Source organism: Solanum lycopersicum, chromosome 12 (genome assembly GCF_036512215.1).
Source record: "Solanum lycopersicum chromosome 12, SLM_r2.1".
Taxonomy (NCBI): domain Eukaryota; kingdom Viridiplantae; phylum Streptophyta; class Magnoliopsida; order Solanales; family Solanaceae; genus Solanum; species Solanum lycopersicum.
The window spans coordinates 3,978,152-4,003,082 of NC_090811.1; the positions used below are offsets into that span (position 1 = coordinate 3,978,152).

A 24,931-nucleotide genomic window follows, 5' to 3' on the forward strand; every position below is an offset into this window, starting at 1 on the left:
TTATTTATGTTATTATCGTTTAAGAAAAGACTCATTTATGTCATTATTTTTTAATAAAGATTTTGTACAATTATTTTTGATACGTGACCAATTATAGTTCAGTCACGTCACTAATTTTTTTAGTGAAAAAAAAAATTCTGAATAAAAATTGAATTAAAATAACACACCCAAATAAAATTAGGAATATTTTAAATTTTGGGTGTGTGGCTCAATTTTTGATCAAAATTTTGAATTTTTTTCAATAAAAAAATTGATGACATGGTCGAATTATAATTGGCCACGTGTCAAAAATGATTTTGCAAATCACTGATAAAAAATGATGACATAAATGAGTCTTTTCTTAAACGGTAATGACATAAGTGGACCAAATTTTAACGGATGACATAAATGAGTCTTTTTTAAAAAATTCATACTTTGAGCTTTTTCCCTAAAATTTAACTCTAATGTTGATACTAAATCTGTTACATCAAGTTAATTAACCCTAACATTTCAGATTGAATCTCATTATCCCACGAATGCAGTAGGGTTTCAATAATATCATCATTTGAAGAAGATCCATTAAGCAATTCCTTCACTCTTCTATACACCATTGTTGAGTCCCCAATAACCTACACACAAATTAACAAAAAGATGTCAAAATGAGCTTTAGCTTAATTACTAAATAGGTTTTGGAATTCTAGTTCTTTTTTTTTTTTAAAAGACAAGAATTTTAACTTTTGTCAATAACTGCTCTATTCTTAATCAAAAGTTTCAGATTCGAGCTTTGAATATGAAATTATCTTTGATAGAGAACATTTTTTCCTCTAAAATGAGATTTTTCAACGCAAATTTGAATTAGTTCCTAAAGTGATAAGAAGTGGGAAACCAGAAAAATAAAACTAGTTCCTCCATTCTTGTTTAGTTGTCATGATAAGATATTTAAAGAAAAAAATAATTAGGAGTATAATTAATCGGACTAATATATCCGTTATTAATTCATTAGTCTTTTGTGTATTTATATGTCTCTTAATTCTTATATAATCCTTAAGGTCAAAGTTGGAAGAAAATAATTACTTCTCTCTCAGTTTTTTAAATTAACTAGTAGTTCCTCCGTCCATTTTTACTTGCTCATTTTGACTTATTACTTAATAAAACGATAAGTTTAGTATATCACGTATAAAGATAAAAAGAATAGAACATTAAGTTTACTCTTTTATCCTTCATAAAATAATCTATAATGACACAAATGATAAATTTCTAACGTTTGTTTAACCACAAATTAAATTTCAAAAGTTTTTTTTTTTGTTTCTTTAACTATGTGCCAAGTGAAGCAGTATCACATAAAATAAAACGAACCGAAAATCAAAGCATGCATATACTTACCTTACTTTCATGGAAAATTTGCATCATAGAGTTCCCATCTAGAGAAAAGTTGGAATTAATTACTTCAAAATTTTCCTCATGGAATAACCTAATTATGTTATAAAACATAACTAAGTTATCAAGGCCACTAATCAAGATTAAGTCCATTGTTGGGCTCATTTCTTGGACTTCAATTTGAGGTGAAGATAATTTGCTAATACTTGGATTTGTATCATGATTAGCCATGCATAATAAATTGGACCTCTTTTTAGTCCTTAATTTTTCCAATTGCATTTTGCTTTTCTCTAATTTGATTTCCAAGTTTTTTATGTAAGTTATTGATGCATCTATTTGATCTGGCAATCCCATTGCTTCCTGCAACTAATTTTCATGCAAACACATAAGTATGTCACAAGAGTACGATAAATAATTCTGATTTTAATCCTCGTGATATATAATTAACTAGTTCATTCATGTAAGAAATAAGTAATAAGTATCAACTAGTTGTGAAATATATAATCATCAAATATAGAGTAACAATACTCGTTTAACATATACACGTATATAATTAGTGGTGGAACAATTCATATTTCATAAATATTCATGAGTAAAGGGGTCAAATGTGCACATTTCAATTGTATTATTCAAGTTTATTCATGTATTTATTTTCATCTTTTGAGTTTTGTATTCTTTGACCTCTAACTTATATATGTACAACAACAAGTGATTTTTCCTAAATAATTTAAAAAAATATGGTAGTTAATAGAACACTAGAATTAAATGCTATTACAAAAAGATGATTTTATACCCCTTAATCATCCCCTAAATGCCTGAATGTCTCCTTAAATAATCTATTTTAATGAATTTTGACTTATTGGGTTATGTTGAAAAGGAAGGATCCTTATCTTTGGCTATCTCGTGTATGTTACGTTCTAATTCAAAATTTAAATTCGATGAATCCAATCTGACAATAAATTTTCAATATATATCCATTGTACTTTTATAGTATCGAGTTACATGTAATAAAATTCACAAATTACATATGTATCAACATAAGTTGTATTCGTTAAAACTAATTTATTTAGTGTAATTTCATATTAGTCAATTTTGAATAGAAAAAAAATATGATTTTTTTTATCTCTCCATATATAGCTAGAATCACACTCTCGCTTTTTTCCTTTTTCGGTAATCTAAATATACAACTTTAACAATGAAAGTTCAGGGTGTTTATTATCTGAGTAACAATATAATATAGAAACTAAAGAAAAAAAACCTGAGATGGATGAGGTGGGAGGAGAGAACAAAGATGATTAAAAAGGTTTTTCATATTGCTCCTTCTTTTCTTCTCCACATATTTTTTTTCCAATCTTGATGCTGAATTACAACCTTGCACACCACTATACATTTTCTTGATCATCATCAAATATATAATATTTCTTGTTATATAATTTTTTTTCTTCTATTTCAAGAAATTATAAAAATAATCTTTATTTTGTGATAGAGATTGGAGAGATATAATAATTATTTATAAGTTTTTTAAAAAAGGCAAAAAGGGCTCCACACCAAAAGTGTATAAAGTTAGTATAAAAAGATACCATAACGTAGTAATGTAAACGTCATGAGTTGAATGTTATATTAATTATCTCATCTCTCCTTTCTCCCCACTTTCTCTTCCCCTTTTCTTAATTCCTCGTAATCGTCGGTACGTTTATTTGGTACGTGAGATAAATATAATAATTATACAAACAAAATTAAATTAAATTTATTTAATGTTTAATTTGAAGTAATTGTTGATTTCAAAATTATCTTATAAGGTAGAATAAAAAAATCTCGTGAAATATCTCAAATCATTAGAATATTCTTGATTATCTTATTCCGGGTACGAAAATAATTCGTAAGTGGAGTTATATTACCTTTAAAAAGTTAACTAAAATGATTTGAATCTTTTTTATTTTGTTGTACACTTTTATTTTATTTTAAGTTCTAATTTATTTATTTTTAATCAGAGGATAAAATGCTTACAATTTATTCTTCTAGCTAGATTCTCTAGGTAAGAGATCACACTTCCTTTAAAAAAATCATATCAAGTATATATACCAACTTTTATATAACTAGATTTAACTTAACTTAAAAAGCTTTTTTTATACATAATTTATAATGACATAGACATTTAAGATTTACTCTATTTCCTTAATTTTTAAAAAATTTTTTAAAAATAAATTATTTTATATAATTAAATAATATCACGTAAATTAAAACGCACTAAACTTTTTTTTTTATTACTAGTGATGGTGACACCAAATTGTAGTTACCGTCCATTTTAGTAAAGCAAAGCATCAAATAAAAGTATGTGTTGGCTAAAATGTTCACATTATTCTGCTCAATGTAGACGAATAACTTCTCTGTCTTTTTATTAAGACGTAGAGTTGAGATCACAATGTTAAAATCATATTAAATATATATTTATTGATCATTAACGTCGAATGATGCATCATATTTTAATATTTCGTAAAGAAATGAATCTTAAGTGTAACATAATTCAAAGTTTCTACGAAGAAAATTGAATAATTGGTTATTATTATAAGTTAGTAAAAGTTTTAAATCATAACTAATGGAAATAAAAATGATTTAATTATGAAAAAATGGTTTGAAAAATATTTTAACTTTGATCGATGTTGTTGTTACGGTATCAAACTTTATGAAGGAATTTTTACCCTTGCACTCTTTAATAGTGTATTCTAAAGGTATATATGTACTCATGTGGATACATTACTATTTATAATGATGTATTATTTATGATGTTCACGTAAATACATATATACCTTTAATATACACTATTAAATAATACAGAGGAGTAAAAAATCTTTTACAATGTTTGATATTATAACAATACTTTAAATTTAAATTCAAATATATTTCAGACATTTTTTCTAATAATCATCTTAATTACAAGAATGATATGTTTCTAACTTCTTATTTTAATCATTATCTATATATATTGAACATGATGGGATAAAATAGTCATTTTAAACGGACTAACAAAAATATATTTTCTAAACAATTAAATCCATGAATAAATCTGAATCTTGATACAATTATTATCAAGTATATATATTAATTGTAAATTTGATTTATTGAAGTGTGAGTTTCTGAGATAAATAATGTCATATTTTTTAGCTTATTCATTTTATTAATCATCAATCTAAACTTTTTTTACTTTAAATAGATTTAAATTCATTACTTGAATATTATAATATTAAAATCTTTAAAAATTAATTTATCGAATAAAAAATTTTAAATCCATCTCCACGTAAAATTAAAAAGACAACTGTAGAAATTTCGGCTGAGATTTAAAAATCAACGGTCTTTCATGTTTGATTCCATTTATCTACTTTGTGATTATGACTCTTTAATTTTTTTTTCTAAAATGATAAAAGAATATATTAAAAATTGTTGTGAATTTTGATGTTATTTTCTACTTTCGTATTATTTTTTTGTCTCAATTTATACAATACTATATAATTAAATTTAAAACTTTTAACAAAACTTTATTATGTTTATCATAATATCTTATTAAAGTCGGCGTATACAATACTTTTTTAACTTTATTTAATAAATTAAACGAAAAAGATTATTATATTTATCAAAATGTCTTATTAAAGTCATGGTATTGCTTATTATTTAGTTGCTTTTTTTTTTTCCGTGATAAAATGTCATCAAATATTTATCAAATAAAAAAACATGAAATATCTTTTAAACGAATAAAAAAAAGAAAAAATAGCGTATAAATTAACATAGAGCGAATAATACTTTCATGTTAGTGGATGGTAGGGCAATTTGGAGTAACAAAGTCAACTCATAACATTATTACCCATCCGTTCAATTTATTTAAATTTGAGTGAATTAATGTTCAAACTTATTTTATTGGCTAATATATAAATATATATTTTTGAGATCGTTATTTAATTAATTTAATATTCACTTTATAAATTTATTTTTAACAAGTTCATTGATTTTGGATAGAAAGATAGATATTGTATTTGAAAATATGGTCTTGTTAAGACCAAACATCATATGATCTTTTGATATTTAATACGAACTGTCAAATATAAAATTTGAATTATTTTTATTACTAGAGTACAAATAAAAATTATTTTAATTTTATTTTTTTGTCAATAATAATTTTTTTTTATATATGTTTGCACCTCACTCATACATGACTGAATATATATAAAAAGGGGCAAATTTTTTAGATTTATGCGTCTAAATATAAAAATAATATTTCATTCTTCAAATTTCAACAACCTACGTGAAGAAAAGAATTGAAATTTAGGTATTGCATTTGAAAGTTTTTGCCACATGTAGTATTAACTTTATTTTTTATTTTCAATTTCCAAATCTACTTTAAATAAGCTCAAATTAGAAACATAAGTTTCATATATTAGTAAAAGAAGAAAAAAAACCTCCATGATCAATTTGATAATATATATAATAACAAATCATACAAATTCATTTAATAACTTTTTAATTTATTTCACACATGGATATATCCCGTTATACTCAATTCATTTTGGCATATTCAAATTTTATCCAATCCACTCATTTAACACTATTAAAACCACCTTTGCATGTGAACCATATATATATATATATATATATATATATATTGTGATGTTAATTTTTTTAATTTAAACATGTTATGTGATAAAACTTAAAACCAAAAAGTTGCTAGAAAGAGGAATTTTTGTTTTAAAAAATATTTAGAAAAGTTAAAACAGAACAAGTAAATTAAAATGAAAAGAGATACTCTCTCCGTTTTAAAAACAATGACTTTTTTTAGTCTGTTTCAAAAAGAATGTTTTTTTTTTATAACAACTTTTCACGTGACATGTTTAAGATCACAAGATTAAAGAACAATTTTGTACATTTTGATATAATTTTAATTTAGGATCATATGATTAAAAATTTTCTTTATTTTTTTAAACTCCGTGTCAAGTCAAACTAGATTATTATTTCTGAAACGAAGGGAGTATATTTATTTGAGGTCAATTGTTTTCCTTGTGCATTTCTCCACCCTTTGCAAAAGTTTTGTGGCTCGACTTTGTTGGTCCCCTTAATAATGGACTTCCACGGCTCTTAATTTCTTCAACTTTTAATGAAATGGAATAATTACAATTAGGAATTAAGTTTTTATTTATTCTATTCTGATTAGAAGCTTCTTTTTGATAAATTTTGTTTTTATCGAAGCGAGGTTGTTGAAGGTTTATCAAGATTAATGTTTTAATTTTATAATAGTAAGATGTGATTTATCATTTATGGACGTTTATAAGATCCATCCATTTAGTAGCACTTTAGGATGACAAAAGGGAGAGGTTTAAACGAGAAAAGACTTACGGTGGATACTTATGCACCCAGAAACGAGGAAGGACGTAGTAATTGACGAAATGCTTTGAGGAGTTGAAAATAAGCATAGATTCGGAGAGTTTCGAATAGGGCAACCTTTCGAACTGTTGTTGAATCCATGGGTAGGCAAGAGACAACCTGGTGAACTGAAACATGTTAGTAGTCAGTGGAAAAGAAAGCAAAAGTGTTTCCGTAGTAGCGACGAGCGAAATGGGAGCAGCCTAAACCTTCGTATATTTCAATATCTCTGATTTAGATCTGTAAAATTATGTTGAGTATATTATCGTTGTTGAAATGAAACAATGATATCACAACAAATATATTAATTGTTGATGGGACAATGCATTATTCAATAAATCAATTTGAAGATACATAAAATTTCACTAGGAGACTTCAAAATATGAAGAACAAATATGTTAATTAATTGTTGATGGGACAATGCAATATTCAACTAATTTATTTAATAATATACAAAATTTCACTAAGAGAGTTTAAAATATGAAGAAGTAAACATAAACATTACGCTCACTCAGATTAATATGTTTTTGGGAGGCTTCGAAGACAATCAACTGATGTACCTCAAGATTTCTAACATGATCGATTCTAGATAGAGCACATAAACAAAGCAATATTCAACTAATTAATTTTACAATACATAAAATTTCACTAAAGAGTTCAAATATAAAAAATATATAAATCGATTAAAAAAAAAAAAGAATGCAGATATACATGTACTATGTCAGGGTGATATTCTACCACTAGACCAATGGTGCATTTGTCCTTGAATCTACAATTAATTGTATTTGATTTGCAATATTTGATTTGAGTTTTACCAGAAGTAAACTAGAGAAATGAATTTTGAAACCATGTGTAGAATACACAATGATGGAAGAACTAGAAATTTAATAATACTATCAAACATTTTATTCATATTAGACTATTGTTTTGACAAAATGACCATAATAATCTACTCTTTTTTTAAGGATAGTTTTATAATAGTGCAAAGTGTTCGTATATTTTTAAATTTTTTTATGGACTCAAAGTACATCAAATAAATCAAATAAATTGAGATGGAGGAAATGATTTTATAAAAATCCAATTATGGTCAAAGTGATGATTTTGAAAATAAATCACAAGTACATAAGATAGGTAAAAGAATTTCAAAATTAAGATGTTTAGATTAAATTATATTAGAGAGATATATTGAAAATGCTTCTAAACTTAAGACAAATTATTAGTTTTATCTTCGAATTAATGACCGTTTAAAAACACTCTTCTACATAATTAATCATACTTAAATACATCCTCAATCTGTCACATGATATATTAAGCGCTCTCAAACTCTTGTAGAAACATGAAACTCTAACTAAAAAACCGAGAGAAATATTAAAAACACCTCAAAATTTAGCTAGAATTTAGATCTGTATTTCACTTGTATTGCAAGATTGGATATGTATTTAAGTTCAACCAATCAAGTTAAGAGGCGTTTTTCAGACGATCAATAGTTTAAGAACGAAACTAACAATTCACGCCGAAATTAAGCCTAAAATTTTACCCAACAATAAAATTTTAAAAAACACGTGTCACTCACTTATTTGATGTGAATAAACACTATGCATAAGCATAACTATATATAGAGATATAAGCATAACTATATATATAGAGATATAAGTTTGTTTCATTATACATTTTTGCTGCGTAACAGACTTACACTACTTTTTTTCTCCTATGAATCCTCCATAGCAATAGCACTATTTCTCTGACCTTATAACTAACTCTATCTTCTTCTTCTTCTCCGCAAAAATTGAAAAACCTAAATTCTGAAAACTCTCAGTTTCACTTCTGCATTTTCTCGGCGAATCGATCAACAATGGAGTATTTTACCTGAAACTCAAATTCTACGTAAATCGGACAAGTTTTCGTCAAGTATTAGGGTTTAATTTCCCCAAAACGTTAACCGGAGAATAATTGATGAATTATAAGAATTAATTGAGCAATTAGAAACAAAATTTAGATTCTCTGTTTGTTGAAATTATACTGGAATTATGATGTATGGAGATAATGAATATGTTGATGATAGAGATATGGTGCAAGTAGAAGACGAAGGAGGAGAAGGAAGAGGTGATGTTGATGAAGATGAAGATGAAGATGAGTCACGGGAGATAACTCAGGACGATGCATGGGCTGTTATTAGTTCATATTTTGAAGAAAAAGGACTTGTGAGGCAACAATTGGATTCGTTTGATGAGTTTATACAGAATACAATGCAGGAAATTGTTGATGAAACTGCTGATATTGAAATTCGACCTGAATCTCAGCATAATCCTAGTCGTCAACCTGATTTCGTTGAGGTTTTTTTGTTCTCATTTCTTAATGGTGCTTATTTTGCAATGTAGTGTGGTTTCTTATCAGTAGCATTAGCAGTATTCTTGTAGTTTCTTGTTCTTTGATTTCAATTATCACTTGTGCTTAAGTTATGCATTACACTGAGTACACTGTTGTTATTGGATTTGTAGTATGACTCTGCTTAATGTTTGTTAAGTTGCATCTCTATACACAAATTAGAGAATGACAGCTTCATCGAATTGATTAATTTGTTCTAAACAACTGAAATCGAATCGTGAATATTGGTATATGACATTTAGGTTGCATTTAATTTTGTGATACAACAGCAGCCCCTGAACCTCAAGCTAGTTGTGGTAGATTAAGTGATTTTTAGCTACATTTCATTCCTCGCTACACCTAGATTATACCTATCATTGCACTATCATACAAGGTCTACTAACATAGAAAGCTCGTGTCAATTACTGGATCAAATGCAAGTGTGTTAGCATTAACAATAAGTCCTTGGTTAATTGGTATTGCGTATGCGTACTGTTTGCTTCCATTATTAATTTATGCTAGGACGTAATATATTAAATTGGAAAGGATGAAATGAGGAGAGTAAAGAAACAAATTACTCTTTCACTTTACCTGTATATACTTTTCTTTTCCAAATTTTGATCTGGATAGGCACTCATGAATGGTAATAAATTTTAAAAATTACTTTCTGTTTTCTCACCATGTTATAATTCTGTAAATTTTAGCAGAATCTCTCGTATTACTCTTTGATGTTAAAATGATGATTTAAGTGTTTTTGGTTCTAATTTTGCAGACGATCTACAAGATCAAGTTTACTCAGATATACTTGAGTAGACCTATGATGACAGAGTCTGATGGAGAGACTAATACTTTGTTTCCAAAGGCCGCAAGGTTAAGAAACTTGACATACTCTTCCCCGCTATATGTTGATGTGAAGAAGGAAGTAATAAAGAAAGGTCATGACTATGAAGAAGTGACAGAAAATCAGGAATTTACCAAAGTTTTCATTGGAAAGGTAGCGAAATGTGGATACATCAACTGATAGTATTAATATTTTTTATTTGGGGATCCCTTAATGCTTTGAATTTCAGGTTCCTATAATGCTTCGGTCAAGCTACTGCAGCTTGTATAACCTGTCGGAGAAAGATTTAACAGAGTTGGGAGAGTGCCCGTATGATCAAGGTGGATACTTCATAGTCAATGGGAGTGAGAAAGTTCTGATTGCACAGGAAAAAATGAGCAGTAATCATGTTTATGTATTCAAGAAAAGACAACCAAACAAGTATGCTTATGTGGCAGAAGTTCGGTCTATATCCGAGGGCCAAAACAAGGCACCTAGTGGCATGTTTGTTAGGATGCTTTCTAGGTCTAATTCTAAGGTTGTAAAACTTAACTTATTTCAAGAATAGTTATGTACTTGTTGCCATAATTCAATTTGCATTAGTTCTTAAGGAACTTTCTCTGCTTTGTGACAGGGGGCGTATGGCCAGTATATTCGTGCCACTCTTCCATACATACGGACTGAAATTCCAATTATAGTAGTCTTCAGGGCATTAGGATTTGTCGCTGACAAGGATATATTGGCGCATATTTGTTATGATTTTGCTGACACTCAGATGATGGAATTACTTCGCCCTTCCTTGGAAGAAGCTTTCGTGATTCAAAATCAGCAGGTGGGTGTTCTAGTTTTGTTGAGTTCTTGTCATATTATCTTGTTATTTTAACTAAACTATTTATCTTATAAATTTTGGTAGGTGGCACTTGACTATATTGGCAAAAGAGGATCTACTGTTGGTTTCACAAGAGAAAAGAGAATCAAGTTGGGAAATACTTGATATTCAGTGCTGAAGCTTTTGTGTTTCTCGGTTTCTTAGAAGAACTGTTCATCTGTATTGTAGGTATGCCAAAGAGATTCTCCAAAGAGAAATGCTTCCGCATGTTGGTACTAGAGAATATTGTGAAACTAAGAAAGCCTACTATTTTGGGTGAGACAATGATCCTCGATTTGGAATTTGCAAAAATTGTCAAATAACTAATGAAAGATAGTTGCATTCTTTTTTACCAGCTACATCATCCATCGTCTTTTACTCTGTGTATTGGGACGGAGGCCTGAAGATGATAGGGATCATTATGCTAACAAAAGACTGGATCTTGCTGGCCCTTTACTTGGTGGCTTATTCCGAATGGTCTGCAGTTTGTTGTAAATGTTTTGGTTCGACAAAATAAGGAGAAGTTCCTACTTATAATAAATGTTGATATTTATGCAGCTATTCAGGAAGCTAACAAGGGATGTGAGATCCTATGTTCAAAAGGTTACTATCTTAGCTCCTTTTTTGTGCTCTATCTATTTGCATATATGGAGCTTCTGTTAAATAAAGCAATCTACGTTTGTGCACGATCCAGTGTGTTGACGGTGGAAAGGATGTGAATTTGCAATTTGCCATTAAAGCAAAAACAATTACAAGTGGACTTAAGTATTCTCTTGCTACGGGGAACTGGGGACAAGCAAATGCTGCTGGTACCAGGGCAGGAGTTTCACAGGTGAGCTAATACTACTTGTATATACTTTAATTTCTTTTTCATCGTTTTCTCTTGTTTCATTATTGTATCCATATGCTTACACAGGTTTTGAATCGTTTGACATTTGCATCTACTCTTTCTCACTTGCGTAGATTGAACTCACCGATAGGGCGGGAGGGTAATTTTCTCTTGCTCTTAGAATTGACTTCATTTGTTCCTTTCAGTAGTTTCTTTGTTATCAGTGTCTTATACCTTGGTAACCAGGTAAATTGGCAAAACCTAGACAGCTTCATAATTCTCACTGGGGAATGATGTGTCCAGCAGAAACGCCCGAAGGACAAGTAACATAATACACGACACTCATTTATTGATTAAGTTTGCATGATCTTATGAATATTATAACATTTCTTCTGCTGCTGATATATTAGGCATGTGGACTGGTAAAGAACCTTGCTTTAATGGTGTATATAACAGTAGGATCAGCAGCAAATCCAATTTTGGAGTTTCTAGAAGAGTGGAGTACAGAAAATTTTGAGGTGTGCAATTCATGGAAGATGCTCATGGCTCTCAATGTTTTAAATTTTGTGACAAGTTCTGATACTCTTTAACTTTAGGAAATATCTCCTGCGGTTATTCCCCAATCTACCAAGATTTTTGTAAATGGTTGTTGGGTTGGCATTCATCGTAATCCAGATCTGTTGGTTAGGACACTGAGACAGCTGAGGAGACAGGTTATATTACCACATTAATTTCTTATCTTTCTGATTTACATACTCTCGATTGTTTGTTCCTGCAAGTTTTAGATATTTGAGTTATGAGAAATTTGACATTTGTTCTCTTTTAGGTTGATGTTAATACTGAAGTTGGAGTTGTCCGAAATATAAATCTGAAGGAACTGCGCCTGTATACAGATTATGGACGTTGTAGTAGGCCGTTATTCATAGTGGATAAAAAGAGATTGAGAATAAAGAAGAATGATATTATCGCACTGCAAATGAGGGTATATACTGTTTAGCAAGATTGTTACATTCTATAATTATTCAGTCCCATTGATCTTGCTTGTGCTGATTTCAGGAGTCATCTGAAGATTCTGGCTGGCATGATCTTGTGGCGAAAGGATTTATTGAGTATGTTGATACTGAGGAGGAAGAGACTACAATGATCGCAATGACCATAAATGTAAGAATTCATGAACTACACCTAGCTATACAATGTATTATTCCTAGTACTGACCAAAAATTTGTTGCTGCCCTTCTTCGTTGAAGCTTAATCATCCATATCTTGAGTTTAGGTTCTTCTAAATCAGGAAGTGATAGAGTTAGTGTTCTCAGACTCAGAATTTCTATAAAACAATTTTCATGTTTAATGTTTTAGGATCTTACAAATTCAAGGGTGAACCCAGATGAGGCTTATGCTGAGACCTACACACACTGTGAAATCCATCCATCTTTGATATTGGGAGTGTGCGCTTCAATCATACCATTTCCAGATCATAATCAGGTGAATCAATATGTTTTGTGAGTCCCTTCGGGTACATTTGATAAAAAAATAAGTTACTGTATTTATGGTATGTCTTCGATACATAATTATATGTTAAGTCGAGTCTGTACACCATCTTGATCTACATTCCTTCTCAAATAGTATCTGTTTTCCTCTATTAAACCCTTCCATTGGCTTCTGCTTTATTGTATTTAATTTTGACATGTTGCAGTCCCCTCGTAACACATATCAATCAGCTATGGGAAAGCAAGCAATGGGGATTTATGTCACCAATTACCAATTTCGGATGGTAGGCTAGGTTTTCTCTATGCTGCGAGCTTTCATTTGTTCAGTATTAAGTATTCGCGTTCATGACTATTTATGATTTAAATAACAGGATACATTGGCCTATGTACTGTATTATCCACAAAAGCCTCTTGTTACTACGCGAGCTATGGAGCATTTGCATTTCAGACAGCTTCCAGCTGGCATTGTAATTAATCACCAGCTTATTGCTTGTTTTCATTCTTAACTTTCTTGCTTTATAGTCAATAATCTTTTCCTGTTGGATTTGCAAAAGAATGCCATTGTTGCCATTACCTGTTATTCTGGCTATAACCAAGAAGATTCTGTCATCATGAATCAATCTTCAATTGACCGTGGCTTATTCCGCTCTCTATTTTTCCGTTCATATAGGTATGTAAGTTTCATTTCTACTTCATATGGTCTGCTGTTTCTTCCTCTGATCAAGCTCCTGTCTTTCTTTACCATCAATAGGGATGAAGAGAAAAAGATGGGAACGCTTGTTAAAGAGGATTTTGGGCGTCCTGATAGAGAACATACCATGGTTGGTTCTTTATTTTGGTCACTCTCTTCCTCCCCATCCCCACCATCCCTCGTTCTAAGGACATTATTTAGGACAAACGAATAAAAGAAATAAACAATAAATATAATTGGTATGTTTTTTATAAGAGTAAATCTATTTTCTACTTTTATAATATTGGATTATGTTTATTATTTCTTGCAGGGAATGCGACATGGAAATTACGATAAATTAGAAGATGATGGATTTGCACCTCCTGTTAGTATCGCGAACATACACGAATTTATCATTCTGCTTCACTAATATGTGCTTGGAATTTTAATCTCTGGTAAGTTCTTACTGATGCCAGGGAACAAGAGTTTCTGGTGATGATGTCATAATTGGAAAGACCACACCTATTTCTCAAGATGAGGCTCAAGGACAATCTGCAAGATACACGCGCAAAGACCATAGTACCAGTCTACGACATAGTGAAACTGGAATTGTGGATCAGGTGCTCTTGCTAGTTATTTGTGCGTCAATTTCCTATGTCCTCCATAATTAGGGGAACTCATCTCTAAAAGAGAATTTCGCATTTCTTGTTGGCCATTTCATTTGTTAACTGTCTTGTTGATAAGTTGTTTCCTTGCTTTCTATAGGTTCTTTTGACAACAAATGCAGATGGATTGAGATTTGTCAAAATAAGGATGAGATCTGTCAGAATTCCACAGATTGGAGACAAATTCAGCAGCCGGCATGGACAAAAAGGAACCATTGGAATGACTTATACACAAGAAGACATGCCATGGTCCGCTGAAGGCATCACCCCAGATATCATTGTGAATCCTCATGCTATCCCTTCTCGTATGACAATAGGTCAGCTAGTTGAGTGCATCATGGGGAAGGTTGCTGCTCACATTGGAAAGGAAGGAGATGCTACCCCTTTTACTGATGTTACTGTAAGTTCACAAAGTCTCTTCTGGAAAACAAAGATTCATATAATTGTAAAAGCAATTAAGACAATACAAGTCGTCAGATTTCTATAATAAATGAGACAAAAACTGTCTCTGAGTTGATACATTTCAAGATGAAAAAATGTACAAAGAGGTTCCTGAAATACTGGTTTATCAAATGCTATTAATGGTTAATACTAATTCACGAATATGAGATGTCAATCACTTGGAAGTTTTTTGATTATTTTGTGTAAATTGAATATGAATTAACCATTCAGTACTTTCAGGTGGATAGTATCAGCAGAACTCTACACAATTGTGGCTATCAGATGCGTGGTTTTGAGAGAATGTATAATGGTCATACAGGTCGTGTACTGCCTGCAATGATATTCTTGGGGCCAACTTACTACCAGAGACTGAAGCACATGGTGGATGATAAGATTCATTCTCGTGGCCGTGGTCCTGTGCAGATTCTCACTAGACAGCCTGCTGAAGGGAGATCTCGTGATGGAGGACTACGATTTGGGGAGATGGAACGTGACTGTATGATAGCTCATGGAGCTGCACACTTCCTTAAAGAGAGACTGTTTGATCAAAGTGATGCTTACAGAGTTCATGTATGCCAGCAATGTGGTTTAATGGCTATTGCAAATCTGAAAAAGATGTCATTCGAGTGCAGATCTTGTAGGAATAAAACTGACAATGTTCAGGTACAATCCTCCTCTTCCTGCACCACTTGTTAAACTGCAATATCCATATTGTTAAAGATCGTAAAACTTGAAACATTTTCTGAATGTGTAGGTGTATATTCCCTATGCCTGCAAGCTTCTGATTCAAGAGCTCATGTCAATGGCAATTGCCCCAAGAATGCTTACAAAGGAACTGAAACCATCAAATCGAAAGTAAGCATCCTGACAGTACAACTTGTTTCAGACTCCGGTTCTGCACTTGGTCATCACATATCTACTTAACTAAATATTTTCCCACCATGGCATTAGCGAACTGTTGGAAAGAGTTTGGAGTCTGATAAGCAGTTGCACAAGTCTCTTTCGAATGGTAAACAAACATTAGTTAACCTGGATAATCTAACTTTATTTTATCAGACATTATCCAGAGCTAATAAACTTAGGTGCTGTTTTGACATGTTTTACTATTTTTCAAAATATTTTTTGATTATACATTGACCTGATTTTAAACAGCACCAAGTGAACTCATATTAACTTTACTTTTTAGAGACTATTCGTTTGGTTATCTCCAGATTAGCACGTTTTTTCAAATTGTCTGATGAAGAGTTGTTATCTTAAAGGTCATAATTAAAATTAAGACAGAAAAAAAGAGAAGTATCCACTCATACGAAACTCAATGCATTACTAAAACAGTAAACAGAAGGATAACCATAAGATTAACAGCAAAATAAGACTAGAACATGAACATTAACAACTTGATCAACAGCTTGCTCAATATGAAATAGAATCCAGCTTATCCAGTGTCTTCTCAATATCTTCTTTAAGACTACGAATTGCTACCTTAAGCTCCTCCACATTTTCCAACAATTCATCTCTTAACAACTGAGAAAAACTGCATTCAGCATTGCAGTGCTGCAAAATTAACAGAATATTAGTATAACAAGCCTACATCCTCAAGTACAATTAACAATCCTATCAAAAAACTGCTACCAAATAAAACACACAAAAAAGCAAATGTACCTTAGGACAAGCAAAGTAAACTTGATCCTCAGTTTCTCGTGGAACTGTTACTTGGGGCACATCCAGTAATTCGTTGGGGTTGGATGGAGAAACTGTTCCTGTTTCATTGGAGTCTGCTAATCCAATTCTTTCAGCAGATGCAGCATTTGGCTTTAGAAGTTCATTTGATGATTGAGGGGACAGACCATTGTTTTCTTCTTCAACTGCATCAGTAGATTGACCATGGATCATGCCACTGTTTTCTTCTTCCTTAATACTCTCCTTGGACATCACGTTCACAGAGACTAATGGTGCAGTGTCTATCATCATCTCAGGTACAACAACAGATTCACTCAACTCTACACTATCAACAACGCACCTAGAATTCTGAGACGCAAACGTTACATCTTTCGAAATTTCTTTATCTTGATCATTTATATCAACATTCAACAAAGACTCTTCATTTCCTTCATCAACATTCTCCATCACAGAATCATCAGTATCAACTTCATTTGCTTCCAATACTTGGACATCAGTCGCCACACCAGGTACATCCCTAAAAAAGAATCCTCGTCTTTTACGATATTCCAATATTGTAATTATCATTATGAAAAAATAGATGATGATACCTTTCAATAATTTCATCAGCCATCACATCATCAGAAAACAGCTCAAACTTGTGTTCAACTGCATTAGTCAATTGTTCAGTTTCCACTCCAGAAGATTCATGTTCTTGTGAAATTCCACTAGATTCAACGTTCTCCATTATGAAACAAGTATTCGTAGACAAAACAGGTACATCATTTGACACTAAAATATCCTCATTAGATGTAACATCCAACAAGGTCACATTATCAAAAACTTCATCAATTGTGTTCTTGACTTCATTCAACTCAACCAATTCCATAGAAACTGTTATTAACAAAACATGAAAAAAATAAACAGTAATTAAAAAAAAAAAAATATGTTGGAAGACTCTATTTAAGTTGGTAAAATTAGAACAGATAAGAAAATGTACCATCAGTTTCTTTTGCCTGTGCCTTAAATTCATTAGGAACTTCTACTATTATATTCTTGCCTTTGTCAATTTTCTTGTCAACAGAAGTTGATTCATGCCAAACAGCTCCTTTAGCCAATTCTTCAACTGGTATAGTCATTTTGACAACAGAAACTGTAGTAAACTCTGCATGGAAAAAATAATAATAATAACTTCAAGTAGAATTTGTTGCAAGAGTTACTCAAAATCTTTATTGTTTATTTACTTCACGTCAAGTTAAGATTCATAATCATGTTCATATAATAGGGACGGTATTAACTATTTTCATATCGTAAAAACATAGTGGAGAATCGTAGTGCATATTCAAAAATTTACTAATGTTATGAATGAATTATTGGGGAAGTTACACTCCATGAATGTATAAATACACTATTATAAAAGTTAATACATTTATATATAGTATAACATTATATTTTAGTCTACATGACCTAATATTTTATGTTTGGATCATTTATATTAAAGATGAGATAATTAAATTTTTGAAAAGAACAAAATTACCTTCATTTTGTTTTGCTTCCTTCTTCCTCTTGGCAGCTCTCCTCTTTTTTGAACCAGATGGCATTTTTGTTTCTAATTTTTCTCACAATTTAATTTAGATTATTAATAATATATGATGAAGAATTAGAAAGGGTTTTGTGTATATATAGGTAATTATAATAAGTCTCTTAAAATTCTGTGACTGTTTTAGTTGAACTAATTAAATAAGGACGAGTTAATGGACGGTTGATTGCACTTCTCATTAATCTTAATTTATGTGTAACTTTCCCTATTCCCTAAAATTGTTGGGAACATAGAAAAAGAAATTGGTGATGCAAATGAATTGAATATACAAAAAAATATATTTTTTTTAAAATGTGGAATCATAATTTATTCCTTTTTGTTCAACCTAAGAGGACTTTGTTGTGGCTATTTTTTTTGGTGTGTATTAAAAAATATAATGACACTAAGCAAGTCTTATATGACGAACTTAACTAAAAAGACGTTAACACGAGAAATTGATGTCTGAACTTCTTAATATGATATCACATACACCAACTAAATCAACCTTATCGTTATTTTGATTTTTTTTGCTTTACATTTCTAGGCTTAAGTGAACATTTTTCTTTAAAATTCTATTACAAAATAAAGGTATATTCTTATACTTCTTTTGTTTTAAAAAAAAGATTTTTTTTTTTAGTTTGCTTAAAAAAGAATGATTTTTTTTTGTTTTTGGTAATAATTTTCTACATGACATATTTAAGGCTAAAAGATTAAGAGACAATTTTATACATTTAATATAATTTTAATTTAGAAGCACATAATTAAAAGTCTTTTTTATTCTTTTAAACTCCGTATCAAGTTAAACTAAATATTTTTTTTTTAAATGGAGGGATTAGTACTTTGTCATCATAATATCTTTTTGAGTGTTTTCCTCTATATGTGTGTTACAATGAGGACTTTTACATTTTTGGCATTTGAATCGGTGTCTTTTATTTTTTGCATTTATTTTCCAAGTAATATTTAATTGCAATTATAATAATTAAGTGTTAAGAACATAATATGGTCCTTCTGTATATTGTGAACTCAAAGCACAAACAATTTTCTTTCTTTTATATAGTGAGATACCATTTGTCTTGCAATGAATATTTTGTAAATTTTATTTTATGAAATATAATCTAGTTAGTATGGCTGTCTCCTAACATAATTTTAATCTTACAAAAATATCATAGCTGAAAGCTGTCAAAATGAATGACCAACTTGCAATTTTTGTACACAAACATTTAAAACTAACTACTGCTATATAAAAAGATTTTATTTTATACGTAAAAATATTTACTTTGATATAATTTTTAAATATCTCTTATATATTTTTATAGTTTTATCTTTTAATGTTCTTTTTTCATGTTTGGAAGTTAGAATTCTTAATTAGTTATCGTCCATGTTGGTAATTATAATAAAGTTTAAGTAAAAATTAAATTAATACTAATATAAAAAGAAAATCAATTATAACACTAAGAATGACAATAATATTGAATATTTATTTTTTAGTTTTACATTGATTTAGACAATTAAAATACATGATCTAATTTACTTTTTTTTTTAATATTTAGTCATGTAACTAATACTTACTAAACTCATTTTAGCGTGATATAATACTTTAAGCTATGATCAATTTCATTATAACTTATTAATTTATAATATTTTATTACCAGAATTTTATTTTATTTTGCAATATTTGTTTTGTGTATTATTATTTTTTATTGAATATTTTAGTGTTATTAATCATATAAATATTTTTTTGTTATTTTCTTGAGAAATAATCTAGATAGCTGCATTTTAGGACTAAAGAAATATTTAAAATACAAGTAATAATATGTTTGTATGAATACTTTATTGAGAAAACCCGAGTTTTATTGATTTGGTTAATTTATAAATTCAAAGTGTAACACAAATAATTTTGTTTGATATTTGAAAAACTCGAACTAACCCAATCATGTACGCTCCTAACGCTACTTCTACTAGACTTATTAAATTCTCTACTTGTAATAAATTAGCGTATTTTGATAACCCTGTTGTATTAACGTTCCGTCTAGTTCTTCCGTTACCTTTTTAATTTTAACATATACATAAAATCCATGAGACTTGAACAGGCTCAATAATAATAATTAAACCAAAAGCGAATTCAATTCACTTTTAGTATTTTAATTTCATTTTTGTACAATTTAATTTATTCTAATACTATAGTAGAAAAAGAAAAGAAATTTTTAACCTTCCATTTGGCCAGATGGCTTCTCTGTTAATTGCCAAGTGTCTGCCTTCACCTCCCTAACCGCCTAAACTTCCACCGGCGATATTACTCCTCCTTGTATACCCCTTTTTCCGGCAAATCTCTTTCAAAATTTACGCAAAAATGGGCAAGGAATCAACGTTTCTCACAGCAGTACACTTGAAGAAGAAACCTATGAAGAAACACACTACCACCAAACGGAAGCAATTTTTCAACAAAGTTATCGATTATCTCAAATCTGATACTTTCATGTTTGCGCCTTTATGTTCTTCCAGTTTCTCCTCCGGTAAGTTATTCTCTTCTTCCTTTGATTAATTGATTTGATTTAATGGATTTTTGTTTCGGTTTTTTCAGGAATTGAGGAAGATAGTAAACCCTTGGAAGGGAAGGATGAGAAATTGGTTAGTAAAATTGGGGATTATTTGATGGCTGATGACTATATGTATGCTCCTTTGCTTATTTCTCAGCCCTGGGATATGGTTCATGTATCTAAAGGTATAATTTAAGCTTTAGTTTACAAATATATGATCTATTGTATTGCATTTGGGGGTGTTAACAAAGGGGAAAGGGAATAGTGTGATTTGGCTGCGGCAGGGGTTCAATTTCGTGCTCATGCCCTGTCAATTCCAGTAACCGTCCTACAACATATAAGCTACTATATACACGAATTGTATGTAAGATAATATATAAACTTAGCGTACCTACTTATATAGGTAAGACTTTTATGAATGGCATGTTCGTGCGTTGAGCTAGTATGTAAGATTGATAATATAAGAAAGTACCAACTCGTGAGTCCAATACTATGGATGGTCAGGCAAACCTAAGCTCACTTCAAGTGTATAATGAACTTGTGTTACTTGAAATGGAATTTTGGTGTAGAAGGAATGTGAGCTATATATGCTTTCCATATGCAAGTGGAATGTTGTTTTGGGGGAGCTAGGTAGAAGGAAAAGAGGCTCATACCTAAAGGTAGTTTGTCTTGAATAGGAGGTGAGAAGAGTTGAGAACAAAGTGGTGAAAGACCAATGGTTTTCTTTTGTTAAGATTGGAGATAAATAGGACTCAAGCTGATGGCTTTTTTCCCGACTCTGCTAGGCAGGGGTCAGTTTTTAGGGAAGCATGAAGAGTACAAGCAAGGGAGGCCTAGGATTCACTTTATTAATGCTAATGAGGTAACGGAAACAAAATAAGATTTAAGATTTTTGAAAGATAAAAAGTACATGTCATTTTTAAATATGGATGTATATTTTATCAGGTTTATAAATATATGTTTTGACAAGTTGCAAGTTGAGATGATTGGTATGAAATACAATGCTTGCTGCGAGCAGCACACACACTATATGTATTTTTTTGTTTTGTGTTTGTCTATGTGGGGTTATTTTGTCCCACCTAAATCGAATTGCAGCTCTTCGTTCTCAATCCATGGCTATTCTTTTTTCCTTTTTCCTGTACTCTAGGATCAGTTCCTATTCAAGAAGAGGTGGAGAAAAAGAGATCTGCTGATGTGCTAAAAGGAGCTACTGGAAAAGCGGATGAAGCTGGTAGGAAAACAGTTACTGTGGTTAGCAAAGATCACCGCATAGATGATTTTCCTCATAACAAGAGCCCTATGGTCACCCGTACTCGGGTGCGTAGAGAGACTGTGAAGCACATGATCTATCAAAACTGCTGACTTTTATTTGCGCCTTACGTCCTCAGGTCTGTAATTTCTCTCATCCAACTTCCAATGCATTATTTGTATTGTAATTAATGCACCCATAAGAACCCGACAACCCCCCAGTGTGGAGCCACTGTTATTTCATCTGTCATGTACTCTATGCTTTGGTTAGAGACTTGGATCAATATCTTTCCCTTGTGCTGATCATCTGGATGAGAATGATGGTAGCCCGTTACAGAAACTCTCGGCAGTTAGCAAGTTTTGTTGTCTAATCTGCAATTCTACTTTTGAGAGTTGAGCATGTCATGTCTTAAAGGACTATGCATCCATTTAGCTACGTACAACTTATGCGCATAATGCTAACGCCAACATATATCACTTCTCCTATATATTTGTGTGTGATTCCATTTCTTTTTCAGGCTGACGACGATAGAAATATAACCAAGCAAGCTTGTGAGATGAAGATTTTCTGGTCTGATAGTGAGCGGTGCTGCTGCTTAGCTAATCAGACTCGAGATTGTTTGTTTTTCTAGGTAGTTAGTTGAGTGTTACGTTTGTAATATGATAAGTAGGTACTATGCTTGTTTTATTTGTCATTTAAATTTGGACAGTTGATGACTATTGTATACAGTATAACACTGTAATAGGTTAACGAGGTACATATTTTTATGTGTCATTTAGGTTATGGTAGTTTAATGTGTCACTCAGGTTAATGTATACAATTTCTTGCATCTAATCAATCTTGTACCAAAATCCATTTTGTAGCTTTAACCGCTCAATTGAACAGCAACGTTCCTCTTTCGGATACAACTAGCGTTGAAAAGGTTGCCAGCAATATATCGATAACATTTGAGTTCAAATAGAGTCGATCACACAACATTAACATCTATGAAAAATTGATAACGATATCATCCTTGATTCTCATTAGTGACACTCAATATCTAAATTATTACCAAACACGTTTCAACTATCAATGTTCATTTTCTTATAAAAATTTCACCAAACATTTAGAGTAATAGTTCGAATAAAAAAGTCATCTATTTTAACTTATTTCAAATAATAGAACTCATTTTTTTTTTCATAAAATAATTAGACTATAGTTGACCCCCTTATACAGTGAACCAAACATTTCTCTTCTCTTCTTCGCAAAGTTGATAGAAAGGGGTGAACGAAATGCTCGTCAGATTCAGAGGCAAATGTGAAGCTTTATCAAGATTTCACTGTTTCAGTTCTGAATATCTCTACTCAACCTCAACTCGGAACAATTTCTTCGTGAAATACCTGATCAATTCACTCGGATTCTCCAAAGAAGAAGCATTATTAGCATCTACGAAGGTAAATTCATGGAAATTTTCAAAGAAAAATCCAGATTTAGTACTCAATTTCTTGAAACAAACTGGTTTAGACAACACCCAAATGAAAATACTGGTTTCAACATCACCCAAGTTTCTATTTTACGATGTTTCCAAAACCCTAAAACCTAAATTTCAATGCTTGATGGATATCGGGTTATCCGGGTCGGATCTTGTGAATGTGATTGCTAAAGATTCAACGATTGTTGAAAGGGGTTTAGTTACTCATTTGAAACCTACTATTAATTGTCTTAGAAGAACATTGGGTAGTGATGAAAATGTTGTTAAAGCTATAAAAAGAACATCTTGGTTGCTTTCGTTTGGTGGGCGGAATGTGATGGGAACTAATTTGTTGTTGTTGAAAAACTATGGTGTTTCTGATGATTCAATACAAAAACTTGTGCTTAGAAATCCGAGGTATATTACACAGAAGCCTGAGTGGGTTAAGGATTTGTTGCATAGGCTAGAGAAGGATTTTCGACTTTCGCTTGATTCGTCTATGTTTCCTTATGGATTTCATACGTTAGCCTCGCAAAAGAAGGCGAGGTGTGAAAAAAAGCTTGAGATTTTTAAGAGTTTTGGATGGTCGGATGATGATATACTCACCATGTTTAGGAAGTTGCCTTATTGTATTGCTCTGTCTGAGGTTAAAATTCAGAAAGGATTGAGTCTTTTTATGAAGGAGCTTGGTTTTGAATCTGCTTACTTAGCTTCTCATCCGTCAATTTTGATATATAGTATGGAAAAAAGGGTCGTACCTCGGATGCAAGTCTTGAAAATTTTGGACGAAAAGAAGCTTGAGAGGAGAAAGGTGGCTCTTTATACTGTTGTGAGCTTAAAAGAGAAAAAGTTCATAGAAACTTTTGTGCTGCCCTACAAGGATCAGGTACCTGATCTGTATGAACCACTCCAGAAAACTCTGGCTCCTTAACAGATTTAGTTTACGTTTTGATACTATAGGTGCTGAGATCTTTCTAAGTTTTAAATTGTTGTCCGAAATTCATTTTTGTCCTGCTAAAGCAATAACATCATTGAAGAATTGTTTTCATTTCAAACTTGTTTTGCTTTCTAGTGGACCTTACTTACTTGTGTTTTCTGGTGTTTCCAAGAATCATTTATATCTTTATGTCTTCTTGCTTTCAGTTCGCATTTGGATAACTCAATAGCATACCTAGTTCATTAGCTCTGAAAAATGAGAAACCACGAAACGGGAGGTCACACATTCTCTACTAAGTAGAAAGCAAGTGAATTAATGGCTACAAGGATTACTAGATTACCATGATGATATATGTGCTGGTTTCCTTGAAACGAGCGTCTATTGTAAACAACCTCCCTACCATCACAAGGTAGGGGTAAGGTCTCCATACACACAAGAGGAGGAATACTTGAACTTGAACAGAACTATAATTTCTGTGATTCTAACCATACCCCATTTGGCAAAAAGTTCATATTAAACAGCTATTGTTGATGGTTGTAGTTATTTTACGTGTATGCTTGTTAAGATTGTTGATGAATTGTATGCGAAGTTGCTTGACTCACTGAAATTCAGCTGAT

At 31.1% G+C, this 24,931-nt stretch overlaps 3 protein-coding genes and 1 long non-coding RNA gene across 6 annotated transcripts; 3 read left to right on the forward strand and 1 right to left on the reverse strand.

The window, feature by feature from the left end:
* Positions 1 to 360: 360 nt before the first annotated feature.
* LOC104644845 (uncharacterized) lies at positions 361 to 2,840 on the reverse strand. Its single transcript, XR_011213258.1, has 3 exons — positions 2,615 to 2,840; positions 1,363 to 1,722; positions 361 to 608 (listed from the first exon to the last, which is right to left on the reverse strand). It is a non-coding gene; the product is annotated as an uncharacterized lncRNA (long non-coding RNA).
* Positions 2,841 to 8,427: 5,587 nt separating this feature from the next.
* RPB2-2 (RNA polymerase II second largest subunit) lies at positions 8,428 to 17,507 on the forward strand. Of its 3 annotated transcripts, XR_011213067.1 has the most exons (28): positions 8,428 to 9,095; positions 9,899 to 10,120; positions 10,197 to 10,484; positions 10,581 to 10,778; positions 10,860 to 10,924; positions 11,004 to 11,090; positions 11,171 to 11,291; positions 11,373 to 11,417; positions 11,509 to 11,646; positions 11,731 to 11,803; positions 11,890 to 11,966; positions 12,054 to 12,161; positions 12,240 to 12,356; positions 12,470 to 12,625; positions 12,700 to 12,804; positions 13,000 to 13,125; positions 13,337 to 13,414; positions 13,502 to 13,597; positions 13,685 to 13,800; positions 13,882 to 13,951; positions 14,132 to 14,185; positions 14,277 to 14,420; positions 14,566 to 14,865; positions 15,147 to 15,569; positions 15,661 to 15,761; positions 16,703 to 16,879; positions 17,036 to 17,092; positions 17,193 to 17,426. XR_011213067.1 is itself a non-coding variant. In XM_019211262.3 (27 exons), the coding sequence occupies exons 1-27, from the start codon at positions 8,790 to 8,792 to the stop codon at positions 17,281 to 17,283; spliced, it is 3,918 nt and encodes a 1,305-aa protein (XP_019066807.1). In that variant the 5' UTR covers positions 8,428 to 8,789; the 3' UTR covers positions 17,284 to 17,507.
* A 2,859-nt stretch (positions 17,508 to 20,366) lies between these two features.
* On the forward strand, positions 20,367 to 22,744 carry LOC101253060 (uncharacterized). Its single transcript, NM_001346724.1, is given in 4 exon segments — positions 20,367 to 20,654; positions 20,723 to 20,863; positions 21,826 to 22,066; positions 22,445 to 22,744. Coding segments are annotated over 3 exon segments (519 nt in total). The 5' UTR covers positions 20,367 to 20,491; the 3' UTR covers positions 22,041 to 22,066; positions 22,445 to 22,744.
* A 90-nt stretch (positions 22,745 to 22,834) lies between these two features.
* LOC101253358 (transcription termination factor MTERF5, chloroplastic) lies at positions 22,835 to 24,432 on the forward strand. The gene has a single exon (XM_010315548.4). It carries the CDS (start codon positions 23,199 to 23,201, stop codon positions 24,306 to 24,308), a length of 1,110 nt encoding a protein of 369 aa, XP_010313850.1. The 5' UTR covers positions 22,835 to 23,198; the 3' UTR covers positions 24,309 to 24,432.
* Positions 24,433 to 24,931: the final 499 nt, after the last annotated feature.